At 31.5% G+C, this 20,551-nt stretch overlaps 1 protein-coding gene across 5 annotated transcripts; it reads right to left on the bottom strand.

Moving 5' to 3' along the window:
• Nucleotides 1-9,792: 9,792 nt before the first annotated feature.
• LOC7477421 (ubiquitin receptor RAD23c) lies at nt 9,793-20,219 on the bottom strand. 5 transcript variants are annotated; one of them, XM_024599191.2, is made up of 12 exons: nt 19,908-20,215; nt 19,461-19,622; nt 17,803-17,856; nt 15,773-15,852; nt 15,588-15,635; nt 11,817-11,997; nt 11,136-11,288; nt 10,992-11,057; nt 10,866-10,913; nt 10,661-10,767; nt 10,504-10,582; nt 9,793-10,091 (listed from the first exon to the last, which is right to left on the bottom strand). In XM_024599191.2, exons 1-12 carry the CDS (start codon nt 19,971-19,973, stop codon nt 9,975-9,977), a joined length of 1,161 nt encoding a protein of 386 aa, XP_024454959.1. In that variant the 5' UTR covers nt 19,974-20,215; the 3' UTR covers nt 9,793-9,974. The 5 variants fall into 5 exon arrangements, with proteins under 5 accessions (XP_024454959.1, XP_002305813.1, XP_024454961.1 ...); XM_002305777.4 differs by having other exon boundaries at nt 11,817-11,994; XM_024599193.2 differs by lacking the exon at nt 19,461-19,622 and having other exon boundaries at nt 19,908-20,219.
• Between the last annotated feature and the right edge of the window lie 332 nt (nt 20,220-20,551).

The raw sequence follows: 20,551 nt of genomic DNA, 5'->3' as shown, positions 1-20,551 counted from the left end.
TTTTTAGCTGGTGGCTGCGGCTTCTTTTTGTCTAGAAGAAGAAAAGAAATAAACCACAAGTCTTGACGCTATAATTTAAACAAAGACATTTTATTTTTTTATTTTATTTTATTTCAAGAGGTAACCTATTTCTTCTTCGTTGGCCATGCATGACCTATGAGAGTGAAAAGGTGAAAAAAGGGCAAAGAAAAGTACAAATACGAAACTCCCATTTGATATACTTTTGGATTTTTGTTGAATTTTAGGTCTTCAAAGATATTGGCACACTTTAAGCTATAGTATTTTAAATAAATTGATTGTGATAGCTGTGGAATGATCGTAATAAAGTTTCAGTGAAGTATGGGTGCGTACTTGTTAATTACATATTTTATAAATAAAATAAAATAAATTGCCGTTGAATAAACAATAAAGACTTGTGCTAGAATCTTCCTAGCTTTTTTAGCATAAATAAATAATAGTAAATAAACTCTTGCCAGCCCTTCTCAATTGTCATGCAAAGCGAGCGTAATCCAGAACCATATGGTGTAAACAAGCATTTAGGGTGTTGAATTTTGGACGCAGTCATAAGATTCTGCGCGATATAGTTAATATAGCTAAAATTACTTTTTTTCCTCTTGTGTTTGTGTTAATTTGTCATCTTACACTCAATGTTTTAATTTTTGTTGATTGACATCGAGATTGTCAAAATATTGGTCAATTTGCATCGATTAATTGTGAAGGGATTAAACATAAAGATTGAATCAAGTTTTTTTTTTTTTTTGACAATTTCCACCTTCCTGTGTTGTACCATTCACCGGTGACTCGTTTTTTAACTCAATAGTCATTTCTAAAAAAAAAAAAAAAGATTTTAACTCAATTCCTATTTTCCTATAAAGTGCAATTTGGTGTTTTTTAAAAGTGAAATTATTATTTTTTTTGTTTAAACCCTGGTATTCAAAAACCCACTAGACCCCGACTAATCTGGTCGAGTCGGGTTGACCCACTAAGTGATAAAGGTCTCCTAGCGAAATTGTGTTCCATACACAAGGCTCGAACTCAAGACATTCTTAAAGATAAACAAATATCGAACCACTTGAACCAACTACCATCAGTAAGAAAGCAGAATTGTTGATTGAGGAAAATTGACCAGCTTTTTTCAATTTTAGTGTCAATCTACCAAGTATAAAACACAGGGAGCAAGATGGACAATGGCCACAAATATAGGGGGGGAAACTGATTTTGAAAACGTGCAATTAGTACTCGAGGATTGAAAATGTCATATCACTTGTTAATTGTTATCGTGTAACTCAAGCATTGAAAAAGCGAAACATGCAAGGACTGTTTTGCTGGGATGGACCGCGCGATACAGAATTTCATACATCAGAACCTCAAAAAATCATAGTCTAGTATTGGTCCCCTGTCCGCTATTTTAGACTAGCCAACCAAGAAGGTTGAGAATTTAATTATACATGAACATGTCCATATATATATGTTTCATGAATTTAACTTATTGAAATGCAACAGAAAGAAGCTTGGAGTATCCCTCTGAAGAATAGGAAAAGCTAGCGACCAAGTCTTGGCCAGCTTTAAGGTTTGGAACCGGTTCCATATATCTGTAACTTGAGCTGAAAACTCTGCGCAAGAAACTCTTGCATGAACCAAATTTATCAATGGCGGGATCTACTTAATTTGTGGTGTATGGTAAAATTCGGATTTGAGTTCTTAAGAGATAAAGAGAGTAAATTAAATTAATGCATTATTTCAGAAAGGAGGATTGAGAGTAGGGCACTGTAGCTACATGAATTTCTTGAACAAGTCCTCAGCATGCTATATGACAGTCTGATGTATAAGGTCAAAGCCGAGCTAAGAACGATTTTAACCCTGAAAAGAGAAGAAAATGGAACTCTTTGACAAAAATACGTGTTCGAAAAAGCAAGCTCAACCCACCGAAAAGGAATTTGGAAGGGCCGACAAATTGTACTTACCAACTTGGCAACATGAAGACGCCTGAAACTTGATTTAGCTAGCTTGGGATAAAATTGATAAATAAACATAAAAGATATAAAAATTATTTTATTGGAGAGATGATATTGAAGATAAAATAAATATATTTATAGGTTAATTTAGAATAATTTTTTATCATTTCAAAAAAGAAAATATAGGAAGATTGTTCATAACTATATATCTTTATTGTATTTATTTTTTAATGTTTCAGAACATTAACTAAATGTTATTTCAACATTGAAACGATGCATGCACGCAGACTCTTATTATGAGAACCAAGGGAAATCAAGAGCAAATAATGAAGTGAATTTTTTTTTTTTTTGACAATTTTGGCTCAAACTTATTGTGGTCTTTTTAGTCTTTGCGAGGCAATTATTTATGGGCACGGCATGCTAAGGTTTTCATATAGCGTGTGCTCAATACCGCAATACATTTTATTCTCATGGCTGAAGGTTCACGGAAACTCAATTCCAGCTTCTTGGAAATTACGTCAACTTTAGGAGCCGTAAGCTATTGTTAATGGAACCAAAATACGTTCCGACTACGTACGAAAGATGCATCGTAACCTCGAACTCAAATATATTTTTTGTGTATAGGGAAAGAAAGAATTAAGGGAGCTAGATTTTTCTTAATCAGCAAAATGAGCCTGTAAATCCCAGTTCTCCATGAGTTACATTAATGTTTTAAATATGACCATAGTTGGATGAAAAGCTAGCTCGAGAACCAGCATGGCATCATGCAAATATTCCTTCCTTCCAATTGTAAAGAGAGATGCCACCTTTACTGTCTCCATATAGGTCTTTTTTATTAATCGAAAGAGACATGTACGGAAGGATGTTTGATCTAAATACTAGAAATGAATTAATTAGACGTAGTTTTGCATTATACTATTTGGCACGCACTGTACTATGAGCCAGATTATTTTTTTAACATAAAAAATATTTAATATTATCAATAATTCTTTTTATAATATTAAGATGGTAATATATTGAATTTACTTGGATTAACCTTACAAATACATGATCCCGATCTTCAGACCATGATAACTCTCATATAAATAAAATCAAAATAAATTATGAAGCTTAATTCTTAATCAATCCAATATTAAAGAATAAAATTAAAAAATAACCTATAAAAATAAACCTAAGTCAACCTACTAAATTCATAACTCGATTCATGAGATTAGGATAACCTTAAAAAAAAATCAAAATAAATTATAAAGTTTAATTCTCAATCAATTCATTATTGAAGGATGGAATTGAGAAAATAAATGTAAAAAAATGACACAAGTTAACTCGGGTTAACCCACCAAACTCATAACCCAGGTTATGAGACCATGATAATCTCATAAAAAATAAATTAAAAAAATAACTCAAGTCAACCTGGCATAACCTACAAAACCTGCAACATGGGTTATGAGATTGAGATAACTCCTTAGAAAGCAAATCGAATAAATTATGAATCTCAATTTCTAATAAACCGTAAACTCATTATTGAATGATAAAATTGAAAAAAAAATCAATCTAAAAAAAAAACACAATAAAATGACTTAAGTCTACCCAAGTTAGCTCGCAAAACCCGTGACCCGAGTTATGAGATTAGGATATTCTCATAAAAATTAAACCGAAATAAATGACAATGCCTAATTAATAATCGACCCAATATTGTAGATGTTGAAGGATAAAACTGAAACAAAAAATGGCAATTAAAATAAGAGACTAAAAAGTTTAAGTCAACTGGGTTAATATGTCAAACCCGTGACAAATCATGAAACCTAATCTTCAATAAACTAAATGTGGAAAGATAAAATTAGAAAAAATACATAAATTTAAAAAAAATACACTATTGTAATTAATAATGTTTTGTAAGGTGGTGCATAGTAATTTGTTAGTAATAAGGTCATGGAATACTTTTCAAAATCTATTCTTATTTAATTATAAGACAATTAAAATATATATTTATAAGAAATGAAGTAATTAAAATTCTAGAAAAAACATTTTTTTAGTAAAAACTTTCTTTTGTTATTCATGTATTTTTCTTACAATAAAATGACTTTTTTTTAGCAATATAATCTATTAAATAAGAAATAATGATAATCAAGTAAATATTGGGAAAAGTTCTAATGACTTGAATTAACGAGGAAAAAAAGTGTATCTTTATAATAAAAGAATCCTTTTCATTATTCATGTATTTCTGTTTTGTATTGACAAAATGATGTTTTTTATAAGAAGATTTATTTTTTAAAGAAAAACTTATTATGATCATAAATGTAAAAAGAAATTCATAAATCAATCATTTTTATCAACTTGTACAAAATATATAAGAATAATAAATCTAAAAATAATATATAAAAATTCTTAAACAAAAGATTATATATTTTATTCTCATTTAATATTAATAACCAAAGTTTTTTTTAAAAAAATCAGCTTATTAGATTAATATATAATTATTCATAAATAATTGTTAATTTATCATAAAAAAATCTCTGATCTTTTTCAAAATTATAGCATAATCAGGTAATTCTTTAAATATTATTTCAAGAAATTTTATTCTAAATTTTCTTAAAAAAGAAAAAAAAACTTCTAGTGTTATTTAACAAAAAAATCATGCATACTAGAAGCTAGAAGGATGGGCCCGCAGACTTAGCCTAGATGAAAAGGCACATGCACGGCCGCCTAACTTTATCTTTTTGAATGGGTGGATGGCTCTTTTTGGTTTTAAATAGAACGGATTACATGTCGTCTGCCTTACATCATATTTGTAACAATTCTTAATTTGTATTCTCATTTAAGACAGAATTGATTCATAATCATGGCAATAACATGTAAAGATAACCTTATTATTTCACTATGCGAACTTATCATCATGGAAAAGATTGTACAACTACAAAAATTTATTCCTTTATTAACAAAATTTTGGCAACATTTCTTCTATAAGGAACACTACCCCAGATTTTTCATCAGGCATGGTACAATCGTTTAAATAATTATCTTTTTTTTATTGACTTTCATGCTTCTAAGATGGACACCTCTCTCTTTTTATTTTATCCATAGAAGATAAAAAAAAAATACTTATGTATATTGATGATATGTTGCTTACTGAGAGTAATTCAATTGTGCTTAAACATTTGATCAATTTACTGAGCTCAGAGTTTAAGCTTCAGGTTTAGGTTATGTGCATTATTTCTTGGGAAATGAAGTTAAACCTACCTCTATGAGACTCATGCTCACACAACACAAGTATGCTCTTAATATCCTTCACATAACATATATGTCTTCATGTAAACTCGTTAGAACTCTTTCCTCTACTTCTTTTACACTGACCATGATATCTGGTGCTTTATACTTTGATCTTACACGTTATAGATAGATTGTTAGTGCTCTTCAATATCGAAGTTTGATATATATTATGTTGTTAATAAGATATGTTAGTTTATACATGTTATTTCTGATGCTCATTGGGCTGGGGTAAAACACATCTTGCATTATTTAAAGGCTACAACCTCCTATGGTTTAATTACACATCACTCGTATCTTTTCATTTTCTCTTTATGGTTTCACTACTGCTAATTTGGCCAACAATATTGATAATCAAAAGTCCATTGGGGACTATCTTATGTATCTTAGCTATACGCAAATATCATGGAAGTCTGGGAAATAAAAAACAATTCCTCTCTCTTCGATTGAAGACAAATACAAGGCTTTAGCTGATGATATTACTTAAATTTTATGGATTCCTTCTTTACTTTCAGAACTTCAGCTTCCCTTGGCTCTTATGACTATATTATGGTGAGATAATTTTGGTGCTACATATTTTTTTATGAATCCTATTTTTCATATTCATGTTAAACATGTTGAGGTTGACTATCATTTTATTCGTGATAGAGTTGCTAAAAAAAAAATTCAGGTTCGATTTTTCTCTTCTTATGATCAATTAGCTTATATTCTTACAAAACCTCTTTCACATGCATCTTTTTCCTATCTTTGGTCCAAGCTTCATATGGCATCCCCACTTTTAGCTAGATAGAGCTAGACACTTCACCTGGTATATATATACATGTTTACCTAGTATAGGAGTATGATTATGTGTAGTGCATTGTATGTTTGTTATTGTATACAACCCTATATATATATATATATATATATATATATATATATATATATATATAAAAGATGATTGTTGTCTCTTTACTGAACTTTGTATTATATATCAGAAACTTCATCTCATATATATTCTCAACTTGTCCACATCGCATTAAATTTGATTGAATCTTCTGCGGTGAAATTATAAAGTTTGAGGATGAACATCACAAACTACAATAATTTGTGAAAGCAACATTTAATTGAAATGGTCAACAACCTTCCAAATAAAACAGATCGTGTTGAATATTTCACCAAGAGGCCTTGACATCCCCAAGAGATGATAGATATATCAAAACCCTCATTGGTAATCTAGGAGCCGCACTGGGCTTCACCAATTAAGGAGTTCAGTCTGTTCATTTCTCGTATTAAATCCCAACTTGTATTTGGTAGTTTGCCTTCTTTTTCTTTCCTTATCCCTTGTTTTATTAGTTCCTGGGAATAGGTCCCAGCAATGAAAGCAAAATCTGAGCAACATTTTACGTGTAGCTTATACTGTTTGAGTTGAATATAATAGAGATAGCTTCTCGAAATGGGATTGAACATGATTTTTTTGAACAAGACCTTAGCATGCTATTTGACAGTCTGATGTAAAAGATCAAAGCCAAGGTAAGAAAGAAATTAACTCTGAAAAGAGAAGAAAGTGGGACTCTTTGACAAAAAGAAATATTTGTTCGAAAAAGCAAACCCGAGCCCACCCACATTGAATTTGGAAGGGCTGACTAATGTGTACCTTCCAACTTGGCAACATGAAGACCCCTGCTCTAGGGTTAGGTGCTTGCCTTGGAACGTCACCATAATGGCCATGACTGTTTCACACCGTACAGATACATGGAAATATAAGCAGACTTGATCTCGCAAGTCTCTAACATTGAAATCCTACGTTCAGACTCCTACTATGGGAACCAAGGGAAATCAAGAGCAAATACTGAAGCCAATTTTTTTGACAATTTTGGTTCAAACTTATTGTGGCCTTTTTAGGTTTTTCGAAACTATTATTATTATTATTATTATTGATAACTCAGGGTGTCCGGACCAGCTTATGGGCACCACGACTATTCTCTAGACCCACTGAAAACCCTGCAAGCCCAGGAGGCAGGTAAGACGTCGCGGGGGTGACAGGCGTGCACGCTGAGACTTGAACCCAGGAGGCAGAGGCATGGAAACTCTACCAAGACCGCTAGGTCAGAAGCCTCGGTGCAATGCTGCAATATCGCGGGGGTGACAGGCGTGCACGCTGAGACTTGAACCCAGGAGGCAGAGGCATGGAAACTCTACCAAGACCGCTGGGTCAGAAGCCTCGGTGCAATGCTGCAATAATTATTAATTATGGGTATGGATGCCAAATTTTTCACGTATGGATGCCAAATTTTTCACCTAAAGTGTGCTCAATGCTGCAATACATTTTCTGCTCATGGCTGAAGGTTCAAGGGAACTCAATTCGAGCATCTTGGAAATTACGTCAACTTGGGATGGTAAAGATTTCATCATAACCTCGGGGACTCGAATGGTCAGCCCAACTTGATTGTGAATTTTTTTTTTTTCTATTTTTTGTATAGGGAAAGAAAAAGGCAGTAAATCCCAGTTCTCCACTGGTTCCATTAATGTTATAAATCCCAATGACCTTTAGCTCTATTAGCATGGACTCCTGTCTAAGGCAGCAATACTCTAAACGATTAGAGATGGCAATTGTACTGTCTCCAAATATGTCTTTTTATTTATTTATTTATCAAAAGAGATATGTACAGAAGGATGTTTGATATAAATGCTAACTTATTTAGGTTCCGTATGAACTAATTAAATATAGTGTCCGCACATGGTCAAGGAACACTTTTCAAAATCTATTCTAAAGATACAATTAAAATAAATATTAATAAAAAAGAAGTAATTAAGATTCTAGAGGGGAAAAACATTTTTTTTTCTTAATTATGTATTTTTTTTTTACAAATTTTTTTTATTAACAACATAATTATTTAATAAGAAATAATGACAATTAAGCAAATATTAGTAAAAATTCTAATGATTTGAATTAAAGAGAGAACATTTATCTTTATAATCAAAATTCCCTTTTCATTATTCATGTATTTCTTTTTTGTTTTGGCAAAAAAGTGTTTTTTTTATTAAAATCTTTTCTTTTTAAATAAAAAATTATTATAATTATAAAAACAAATTTCAATTAAAAAAAATCAAGAATCAATCCTTTTTACGCAGTTATACAAAAATATAAGAATAATACGTCTAGAAAAGTATATAAAAATTTTAAAATAAAAAATAGATATTTTATTATCATTTAATATTAATATACAATTTTAAAAATATATATATTAATATATAATTATTCTTAAAATAATTATTAATGTTATCATGAAAAATCTCTAACTGGATAATTCTTTAAATATCATTATAATAAATTTATTTAAATATATATTATTCCATTTAAAAAAATTATTTAGGGCTATTTTACAAAAATAAAGTCTAGCAGCCAGGAACTAGCTTAGAAACAAAGGCCATTGTGCCCGCCCACCTAGCTTTTTTATATATATAACGAGTGGATAACATTTTTTTTTAATAGAAATGACATCACCTTTTACTTCACAAAAACCTAAAATTTAATTTATTTTAACCTAAAAATACCTTAAAAACATTATAAAATGTATAAAATAATTTCCAACCCTAAAACATATTTTAATCAATTTGCAAACCATAAATCAAATCAAATCAAATCAAAGAAGGTTCACAAGCCTCAATCTATTTTTTAGCATGTTTAAAAGGCAAAACCAACTTCATTAAACTCCTCTTTAAAAATAAAAATAAAAACTTAATGAAACACATCATTTATTAGCCTAAATTATGGCCTATCAAATATTTTCTCTTCTCTATGTTTTTCAACGACTTTCTCTATATTCTCTATATATACAAGAACTGCAACAAGACAAAAATGAAAAAAAATATGGATCAAATATGATATAATTCAAACTCCATCTCATTTAATCAACGTTTAATCGTGTTTGAAAATCTGTTAGAAAGCTTTAATTACCAAGAAAATGCAAATATAAGCTACCACCAACCCAAAAAACACCACAAATAATATATGCACGGATATATGCACGGATATAAGGAAAAAAAGAATTGAGAACAAAAAAGAATGACACTATTGCAATCCAAAATAAAATGTAATAAGGCGTATGTAGTGTACAGTGAAACACTAAGCATAATCAGTTTGGTGTTAATTAATGTTATGAATATTATAGACGTCCAAACTTTGAATATATATATATATATATATATATATATATATATATATATATATATATATATATATATAAAAAAAATCATGTATCGTAATTTTTCTAATATTATCTTGATTACCTTTATTTATAAATGTATGAAGAATATCACGTGAACATTCGACGTGGAATATTGAGGTTAGGAGGCACTTATTTCAATTACCTTCAGTGTTACCTTCACGCGGGAGAAAGTTGTGCATTGGTCACCATAACTGGCAGCATGTCTCGCAATAAGTAACAGATTTGAAAGCACCATCAAAGGCTACGAAGACAAGTGTAATAAAAAGCCAGTCATCCTACGAGCCTTGTTGCCCGAAAGCCGGATGCTTCTGTGGTCTTGGAATAAGAGATACAGGATAAAACCACAATTCCCATAAACACAGTTACACAATTATGCATTTATGATATTATGATGGCTGAATATTCAAAACAACGAAAGCAGAAGGTGCTATGTTTGTCCATGGATAAAATGGGGACATCAACATTTTGACTGTCTCTGCTCACGAGGTTCCACAAGGTAAAACAGTTTGAGATATGACACAACTAGACACGGGGAACACTTGTTTCATTCGTCGAATTCATGCATGTGGTCTAATAGATAGTTGGCCGCCAGTTCTTCATTCTTGTTGCATGCAAAATACACCTCCAATACTATGGCTCGATCAAAGCCCATTGCTTCAAGCTGCCAAATCGACATTATCAATGTAGTAGACCAACGAAAAGATTGTTTTAAAAATAGGAAATTAGAGACTTATCAAGCTCTTCGGTTTTTCATCATGTGCGCTCTTAAGCATCAAAAGCAAGAGAAAGGAGATTATGATCTGATTAAATGCACAATTCTAAATGCAAGAAGACATCAAGTAACCATGGAAGTGAGTTTTCAGAGATGCATGCAAAAGATAATTCAAGGATTTCAATGCATGTGGCATTGAACACCTTGCACCTAAGGCGCAAATATCAATTAAATTCCTGCAATACATGAAAATCTATGCGACAGAGAACTTCAAAACTGTGACTTGGCTGCAAATGTTAAGTGATGAATGAAATTCATCACCAATAATAAAGAAATATATTGTGTCGAGCGATGAACTTACACGTTCAATTGCCTCGCGCTCCTCAGGGGTGACAGTCACTGCTTGTGGCATTGCAGAGGCCAATTGGCCCAGCACATTCCTGATTAAGTAAAGGCAATTTAGAATCACATGCAGGGAATTCTGTGTATATATCATTCTAAATACAGATTCATCTCACCCCTCTCCTTCAACAGGTTCGTTTATCAAGCGCAAGAAATCAGCCTGATGCTCTTGAATGAGACGCATCAGGTATGGATTTTGCTTCCCTAGCTCCTGAAGCATTGGCTGCAATACATGAAAAGTCATTGATCATCTTTAGGTTAGCACCTAAAAGTATGGCAACAAGGAGAAACAACCACATGAATTAAAATCCTACTAGGTACCTGTAGGATTTGAGGGTTTGCTTGCACCATAGCTCGCAAGGCTTGGAACTGAAATTGAGGAGGGTTGCATAAGAAACTTCAAGCCAATTAATGATTACATAGATCCACAATAAATATATTCAATACCTGTTGGCTATTGCGTAAAAAATCCAAGTTGCCTGTACCAGCATTAGAACCCGTACTGTGATGGCCCTAGTTCCATAAGAATCATGTTCATCAATTGACCCACCCTAATGAGGCTTTGAAAGTACATATAAAAGAAATACACACCTGTGGAAAGAGATCTAGTGGATTTGCATTCGGACCGCTATTAGGAGCCACAACTGGTTGTGGAGCCAGAGCTGGAGGATTCACAGCGTTGCCACTTGCTGGACCTTGGACAACTTGGGCAACTGGTGGAACTTCAGCTTGCTCTGGAATACCCTGGTATTGTAAACCAAATGCTAAAATGACCACTACTATAATAATATATAAACAAACACAACACACAAGAGTAAAATACTCTTGTAACAAACTAAAATCTCACCAAAAAGGGGGGGGGGGGGGGGCTCTGAATCAAAATATGAAAATGTTGATCTCATTATCATTAATTCACATACAAAATGTTGATGCATAACAAATAGAGGTAACAGAGACTTCTGAGGGAAAAAATGTTTTTTTTTGGCGAAGTGGGGATTGTTGCCAAAGTACAGGTCTTAGGTTGGATGAACCTAAATATTAAACAGCATACTGCTATTAAGGTTTAACAGTATTATACAAGAAAGACAATGAGAAGATACAGGGGAAATAGAAGAGCTCAAGATGATCTGATAATATTGAAGATAGGACAATATATACCAACACTCTTTAGTTTACAAGATTTGTGAAGAAAAAGATGAATAGAACTGAGCATAACCTAGATCCAGTCACCAAGTTACAAAATTATAGACCCACAGTTTTTAAATGACTTACAGAGTATAAATAATCAATAGCTCGTTCAGGGTTGTTGAATGCAGCACGTAGAGCACGAACAACTGTTTCTCGGTTCCAGTCTCCTCCACCCATATCAAGAATCTCTTGAATGGTTGCTTCTAAATTACTTCCTGCAACGAGATTTGATGCTGCTTGCCCATACATGTTTGTATCTAAACTGCTTCAATGACAGGGAAAAAAAAAAGAAAAAATATATATATTATTAGTTAAATTTTAACTGCTATTTGATACCTTGTTAATTTCACTTTTAAACACATTTTATTATTAAAATAAAACTTTAAAACGTGTCATTTTTCTTCATTTGATTGATAACAACACAACGAATTGCACATGTTAACCAAACACTTTATTATTTAACTACATACAAAACCTCACGTTGCTTTGGTTTATTGTGATTTTATTTCTTTTATTGTCTATTTTTAGTTTTTAGAGCATCAATTTTTTTTAAATTTTTGACGTAAATCATAGCAAAATTTATTAGATCAAGATATAATCTCAAATCCTTTAGACCACTAGCAATTTTTTTTCTACTTATTGCCTTTTCTCCAAACTTTTCTAGAAAACATACATATTATTTTAATCAATAATAAAAATACATAAGCATATAAAATATTATATAAATTGATTCAACATGTGAATGTAATAAAAACAAGTTTAATTAAATACATATACCATATTTAATAGTTGAAGATTGACAATCCAAATAATAAAATTATTGACATGATAAATAAAAACTCAATTGAATATAGAATTAGCCATGAAAAAATTTCAATTAACTGAACTCATGAAAAAGATATTTTTATTTTACTAATTATTATAGAGAGAACTCTAAAAGACGTGGGGGGAACACTGTAGACTAAAACTCATGGGCACTATGGATTCACTGTGCCCATGAGCTTCTTCTTCTTTTTGTTTTTTTTTTTTTTTGTTTTTCCCTTTAAGGGCCTAATTGGAGTCTAATTTGGTTAAATTTGTTAAAGAATTGTCAAATTGAAAGATAAAGAACTAAAATGAAACATTCAAAGAAGATGGGTGGTCTTTTCTAAATTTTTACAAAATGTTCAACTTAGTCCTTATTATTTACTAATTATAAGAATTGGGTCCCTTCAATTTTTGAAGTTCCAACGAAAATCAATTTTGATCCAAAACTTTATTTTTTTATTCTCGGTTTGAGAGATGAGAGAGAAAGTTGTCGGATTCCAGGGTAAAGAAAAAAATATCGTTGACACCGTTTTCAGCCACCAAAACAATCGATCTTTATGTCAAATAGTTTCATTTGATAAGGGGAGTTCAACTTAAGTGTTTTTTTTATCTTGAAAATGCCTAAAATAATATATATGAGCTCGAAAATATTTTTGGTTTAGCATTGCTTTCACGTTTTGGAATAGCTTTTTAAGGTTTTTTAGGCCATGGATGGGTTTAGAAAAGTTCCAATGGTATTTTCAAGTGTTTTGGATCAAAAATAAATTGAAAAATAGGTTTTAAAGTCAAAAAGCTTCTATCCCGATTTACCAACCACCAAAAAGAACGGAATCTAGCCGTCATCTTATGTAATTTTTTTTTCAAAAAAAAAATTAGGGTTAGTCCTAATTTTTTTTTTACTTGATGCTTTTTTATATGTATTTTTTAAAAAAAAATTATTTATATTTAAATTAATACTTCTTTTCTCTTTTATTTTGTTTATATAGTCTCTTTTAAATAGCAATTATTTTTTAGTTATTTTGTATGCATTTAATTTTTGAAAAGATTATTCTAATTCATCTATAATTTTTTTATGTTTAATATAAATAAAAAATATTTATTTTTAGATAATATGTATAACCTTATACATAGTATTTTTTTTTTCCTTTTATTTTATTCAATCAATTTTATGTGTATCTATTTCTATTATCATTTAATTAAATAAAAATTTGATTTTAGTAAACAAATTCAATACATTTCACGTGTATCTATTTCTATTATCATTTGATTAAATAAAAAATTAATTTTGGTAAACAAAGTCATTCACCACAACTGGGTCAAAGTCCCGTGTTGCAAAATCAAATATCTTGATCTATAAATATATCTATCGATTTTTTCATTTTTGTCTTTGTTTATCGTTAATGACTTTTTTTTATTTTTTTACATACAGTTCTCGATTTATTTGATTACATGTATACATGAATTTTTTTTTATTTACACTTATAATTTTTCAATGAACAAATATGAGTCGAAAAAGCCTACATATAATTTTTTTATAGGAAAAAATATATCTGACCCGTGGCGTAGCACTGGTCAAATAGCTAGTTATATTCCATTTGAGATCAACTTTCATTTATATGGTTATTATTGAATATAATACATGCCAATGGTAATTTCATGATTATGAAAAGAAAAAAAAATCAGATAATAAAAACATAATTGTTGTCTAAATAATATTTGGAAAGAGTAAAAAATGAGATAAAAAAATAAGTACAAAATCTTGAAATTCAAATTATAGATCAGGATATGAATGCATCTTCTCCATGAACAAGAAATAAAATGATTTTTTTGCAAGAAATCTCAAGACTGGGTTCAAACTTGATATTATATATGTACATTTTATCACATAATAAAAACTATATTCAGATGCGTATAATTTATCACATAATAGGGAGTAGAAAAAATAATTCAATGCATAGGACAAAAAACTGTCAACGCATATTCCTCCCTCCTTTTCCATATATACTTCACAAACTCTACTACCCAAAGCACTAGTATAAACTTGGCCAAATATCAAGCATTCCACCCACCAATCTCAAACCTCCTTTGGCCACATGTCAACTTTTTAATCCAACTTAATCATATTCATTAAATGTTATAGATGATTTATTGTAGTTGGCTAGCATGGCCCCACTAATAATTTAGATTTGTAGTTCTCATTAAAAGCATAAAGAATCCGATCAGAATAAGTATTGTCAGTTTGAGAGTCCTAGTTTTGATTGCAATACAGCTCAAGAATTTAAAAATTAAATAAATAAACAGTTGTTTCCTTTGCGATTATAAATTGAAATAGGTTATGTCATCTTCAAGATTTTAATAACTTGAAATTGTGTGTAAACGAACTCAACAACTCAAGGAACTTACAATAAATTTCAATTCATTGCCTAATTTAAAAATCACTTAAAGTAGTTAAAGATTTAATTGGCAGATTTCTTGATCAAATGAAGATTTATTACCAAATAATATCAAAAGTTGATAGGCTATGTATTTTCCGCGATCAACATTAGGGCTACAAATAATTTTCTTATTCATAGGAGTGTCAATTGCATCCGTATTATGTTTGTTGACCATTAAAATTAAATATTTTAAATCAGTAAGGATGTAAAATAGATTGTTACCCTAGTAGCAAAGGAAGTGAAAACAATATTGATTTCTAAAATTTCAGCTAACATATGAATTTTACATCTCTTTTACAAGCCATGATGATCAATGCATCTGTTTCTTGTTGCTGATCTTTCTTTTTTATCACTAACCTTTTCTCTTAGAAAAAACTCGCATATTAAAAAAAAAAAAAAGAAATCCATGTCCAAACATGACATATGACATAAAAGATAGGAAATTGAAAAGGGAAACCATCAAATTCAAGCTCAAGATGCGTACAAAATCCAGTGACTTGAATTATGAAAGCTGTAGATAATGAAACATATGTTTTTGATGATCATTGTATCATGCCCCTTAACAGTGATAGTAAAGAAGATTGGTTAAAAAACAGTACAAGAAAATACTCACAGAGCTGAAGTAACTACAGCAGGACTGGATTCAGCAGCAGATTGTGGCCTGCAAGATTCACAACTTTAAAAAAAAAAAAAAAGACCAGAAAAATACAAACTCAAGTAATGGCAGAAAATGAAAAGATATTCTGATATAAACAAAACAGAGAAAGAAAAAGAAAAAGCTTTAAATTCAAAACCCACAAAGCAGCAGCTGGTACAGGAGCTTGAGATGTTATTGATGGTTGTGTCACATTAGAAGGCAAGGAACTCGCAGGTGGGGCCTGTGCAGCAAGCAGTTGCATTAATTGATCTCAGACGGAGCTTAACAACACACTTTGAATCATATTGCTAACAGAGCATCTTTAATTGCTGCTTGCTACGAAAATAAACAAAAGATGAAAGAAGGATGCAAAAAAGTTTAAGATCTGTAAAATTAAATACTACAGTTATCCTCTTCCAAAATCAAAAGATATCTAATAAATGGGTATTTGTTAAACTCGCAGGTGGGGGGGGCTATGCAGCAAGCAGTTGCATTAATTGACATCAGATGCAGCTTAACAACACACTTTGAATCATATTACTAACAGAGCATCTTTAATTGCTGCTTGTTACGAAAATAAACAGAAGATGAAAGAAAGATGCAAAAATGTTTTAAGGTCTGTAAAATTAACTACTACAGTTATCCTCTTCCTAGATCAGAAGATATCTAATAAATGGGCATTTGTTAAACTCGCAGGTGGGGGGGCCTGTGCAGCAAGCAGTTGCATTAATTGACCTCAGATGCAGCTTAACAACACACTTTGAATCTTATTAACAGAGCATTTTTAATTGCTGCTTGTTATGAAAATAAACAAAAGATGAAAGAAGAATGCAAAAAAGTTTAAGATCTGTAAAATTAAATACTACAGTTATCCTCTTCCAAAATCAAAAGATATCTAAATAAATGGGTATTTGTTAAGCCAATAAAATTAAAATGCATGTATGATGAGAACATCTTGGCAGAGTTTTGTTTCTTGGAGAGCCATATGGAAAATCAAAGTCACATTTAGAGTGTCCTTTGCTTAACAAGGGGTGCTGGGGGTATGACTTCAACTATGGATAAATACAACAAAAAGGGAATGGTGTGGATAAATCAGTGCTATCATTGCAAGGAAGCAGCTGAATCCTTTACTTGTTGGTATCATTCGTGGGGTAGAGCTTTATGGAATTAGCATATGAGATCGTGGCTGTCGCTTGGATCATGTCAGGCATATTGGAACAGGAGCTGAATGTTTACACCGGGAAAACTGGAGAATTTTGCACAGGCAATAGGGACCTCTGGGGTTTGTACTCCATCAGCCAAAGTAAATGCAATAAATGAGCATTTGACAGGCGAGAATTAGATTGGGACACTAAACTTTTGGCACAAGGAAAATACTTTTCAAACTGTAGGTGATGCAATACTATACAGCGTGTAGATTCTTATTCTGCATGTACTTTCTGTTCCCAGTAAATGTGTGGCGCCATCTTAGTTCCTTTTAATAGAAGGCAAAGCCTTTAAAAAACTCATGATACCAAAACTATTAAGATCCTCACAAATCCAAAAATAACTAGGAGATTGAGTAAAGGGAAGCTAATACAGCAAAACCCAAGATCCATTATTTAAGCATGTGTAAAGTGTAGCTATGTCATTAAAAAATTATCATCTTATAATCTTTAATGCATGTTTTGCCCAAATTTTGATCTTGTACTAGAACTCCATAGATTTTTTACAACTAGGCTGAAAAATATCTCCTAGAGTATCCATATGTCATGGGGATTGATTAAAGCCATCTTGACCTCCAGAAAGACAGAAAAACCTATTTACTTCTAAATAAATCTAAGCTATCCCTTAAAAAGTATGTTAACAAAGTAAAAATTAGAACACCATGAGTGTTTGCATATAACATAATTAATCATGCACACCAAAGTATCCCATCCTAAAATTTAATAAAGGAAAGGATCTTTGCATTCTGCAACCAAGGGAATAAATGTAGAGACCATTTTATACTCTTTTTTTTTAGATTAACGTGGGTATCCGGGCCAGCTTGCGCGCACCTCGACTAATCCCACGAGCCCTGAAGTTAACGACCATGTAAGCCTCCAGTGGCCCTGAGGTTTGTGGGACTCGAACTGGTGACCTCTGAGGAGCAAACTCAAGACCTGACCAGTTGAGCTACACCCCTCAGGGTCAGAGACCATTTTATACTTACTTGGCTTGCTGGTGCAGCTGGTGCAGTTGAGGGTCCACCAGATGAAACCTTACTCTACACATGTTTGAGCATATGCATAAATCAGTGATCATAATTCATATAATTTCTTGCATCACACTTGAAAAAAGTAAACTAATGTTATTCAATTTACCAATCAGACAGCATGGTTAAAAATAAATTACATCAGACTTAAAATGGAAAATCTACCATCATTTTTCATCGTTATTCAAATCATGTACAAATATTCATATATAGAATTCCATTCTTATGAGCATGGTTGCTAGAATCTTACGATTCACTATTTGAATCTTACGATCCATCTCAATTCACATACAAAACGATGTGAATTATTGGGTAGACTGCAGATGCATATGAATATTGTGATTCAGTGATGATTCAATTCGATTCAGTGAGTTTTACAAGACAACTCTAATAGAAAATGAATGTAAAATTCATAATTGTAAAAGAGATGGTAAGAATAGGAATGTTAAGACTAGATATCATATATGGCAACAACTTATAAGCAATTTTCTTTGATAAATATTTCTACTTGAAACTGAAATGAATTATAAATTAAATTTTTGCAAAGAAAGAGAAGGGTGATTATTACTTTATATTAAAGCAGGGGTCTGGTAGTTTAACTAGTTAGAAGATAGCTTTTAAATATATCATAAGTTAAAGAGCCTTATTTAAAATCTATCTTCTAAATAGTTAAACTACTAGACCCCCTGCTTTAATAAAGTTAAAGAGCCTTTAGAATGATCAAGTATCATTGAACAATATGTTGAACTTTAAGACTTTGGGATCATTAGTTGACTAAGAACTAATAAATTAAATGAATTGATGCACATTTTGTTTAGTAAATGGTCAATTTTCCTTAATTTTAAAAACATTTAGCGTGTTATTTATCTTCCATAATACCATTTTCCATTTGTTACTGAATCTTACAATTCACAGTTCTATAAGATTCAGAATCTCAAAAACCGACTCACAAGTTGATCTCAATTTGACAACCATGCTTATGAGCTATTAAAATTTCAAAAATCAATACAGGATTCTTATACATCATTAAATAAGTTCAGAAAATACATCTGCAACAAGAAGCGGCGAAGCCATATCATATTTTATAAGACAGGTAAAGCTGGGTAAATGAATATCAGCATTACTATGTTGGTATGAAAGGACCGAGGAACCCAACCCTTGAGGTACAATAATATATCCTTAACACGTGAGCTACAAGAACATACCAAAAAACAATATTAAGCTTCGTGTTCATAAGAAATAAACTAAAATATATATATATACATCACAAAGCAACTCCTGCAAGCACCTCTCTCACTACCTTTATTTCCATGGAAAATGAAAGATAACAAGATTCCACTCCCCGACAAATCTAACCACATCTAGAGTAGGTTCGGGAAACTTTTCCCCATCTTCACATGGCAAATACAGAGAATTAATTAAACAAGCAATAGGAGTTATCTTGTATAAACATCAAATCTTTCCAAGTGCAGTTAATGAACATAACCGAACTTCCAAAACAAGGACTGAATATTGGATTTATGCTGTTGTGTTTATTCAAAAGTCGCAGCATTTCCTTTCACTTAAAAGACTTTCCCTTCATCATTAAAATGAGCAACAAAACCAAAAACACTCACCTTGCTTAACATAACAACAAAAAAACTACTTTCAGAAACTTTATTTTCATCCAATGTTGTATCATCCTTAAGTACTTTCCCTTGATAAACTAGCATCTGTTGTGCCGCTGGATAAACATCCGCTCCCTGTACACTCTCTATGTTTTTCTTAACATCAGCCACCTAAATTAAATAAAATAAAATAAAAAACGAACACAAATAAATAAATCACCAGAAGCATCATCATTTTCAATTATACTAAATTATGAAGCTAAAAAAAATTGATAAAAAAACAAACAAACAAACACGTAAAAGCCTAAATAACCTAGAAAAAAAAAACAACTCAAAAAATACACTAAATTGCAGTTAATTACAAAAATTAAACACTAAAAACGCGAATTATAGTTTTAATGGGTGTAATTAGCGTGAAAATCGAGGAATTTAGGCGAAATAAGAGAGTTAAATTACCGTATCTTCAGGTTTAACTTCGATCTCGAAGTTGGTACCCTTCAAAGTCTTTACAAAAACCTTCATTATCTTGAATCCGAATAATAGTAGATTCCTCTCCGGCGGGCGAACACTGATATCCGGTTGCCGCCGGCGAGAGAGAAAGGGAGAGAAAACGAGTAGGGAATAGACAAAGTACAAGTCAGTGAGAAATTAAAAACAGGGGGCTTGGTTTTGTTGGATATTAGCTGGAGGAAGAAGGGTAGGAATTGAATAACGGCTATGTTTCTTGAAGTGGTGTGATGCCCAGTTATTTGATGAAACGTGTAGGAAGGAGGGAGTATGTGCAACGTGGTGTGTTTTTATTGGGTAGTTAGGAGTTTTGGAAATAAAATAAAATAAAAGATAAGGTTTTGTCTACGTAAGGAGGGAGAGAAAGTGATAGTACAGATATATTTATAAATGGAGTTGGTAGATTTTTGATTTTGTGTGTCTGTGACAATGGAGGAACTTTCTTCTATCCCCTCTGCTGTGACTTTAAAAAGTCAAAGGCAAGAAGGTGGAGAATAAATTGGCTATCTATCCCCTCAAAAAAAACATTTGGCATAAAAAATATTAAGATTTAAAAGTGTTAGGTATTTTTGTAAAACTATACCCAAGAGTCT

This window comes from Populus trichocarpa, chromosome 4 (assembly GCF_000002775.5).
Source record: "Populus trichocarpa isolate Nisqually-1 chromosome 4, P.trichocarpa_v4.1, whole genome shotgun sequence".
In the NCBI taxonomy this organism is placed as follows: Eukaryota; Viridiplantae; Streptophyta; class Magnoliopsida; order Malpighiales; family Salicaceae; genus Populus; species Populus trichocarpa.
This window is presented reverse-complemented; position numbering and strand designations above follow the sequence as displayed.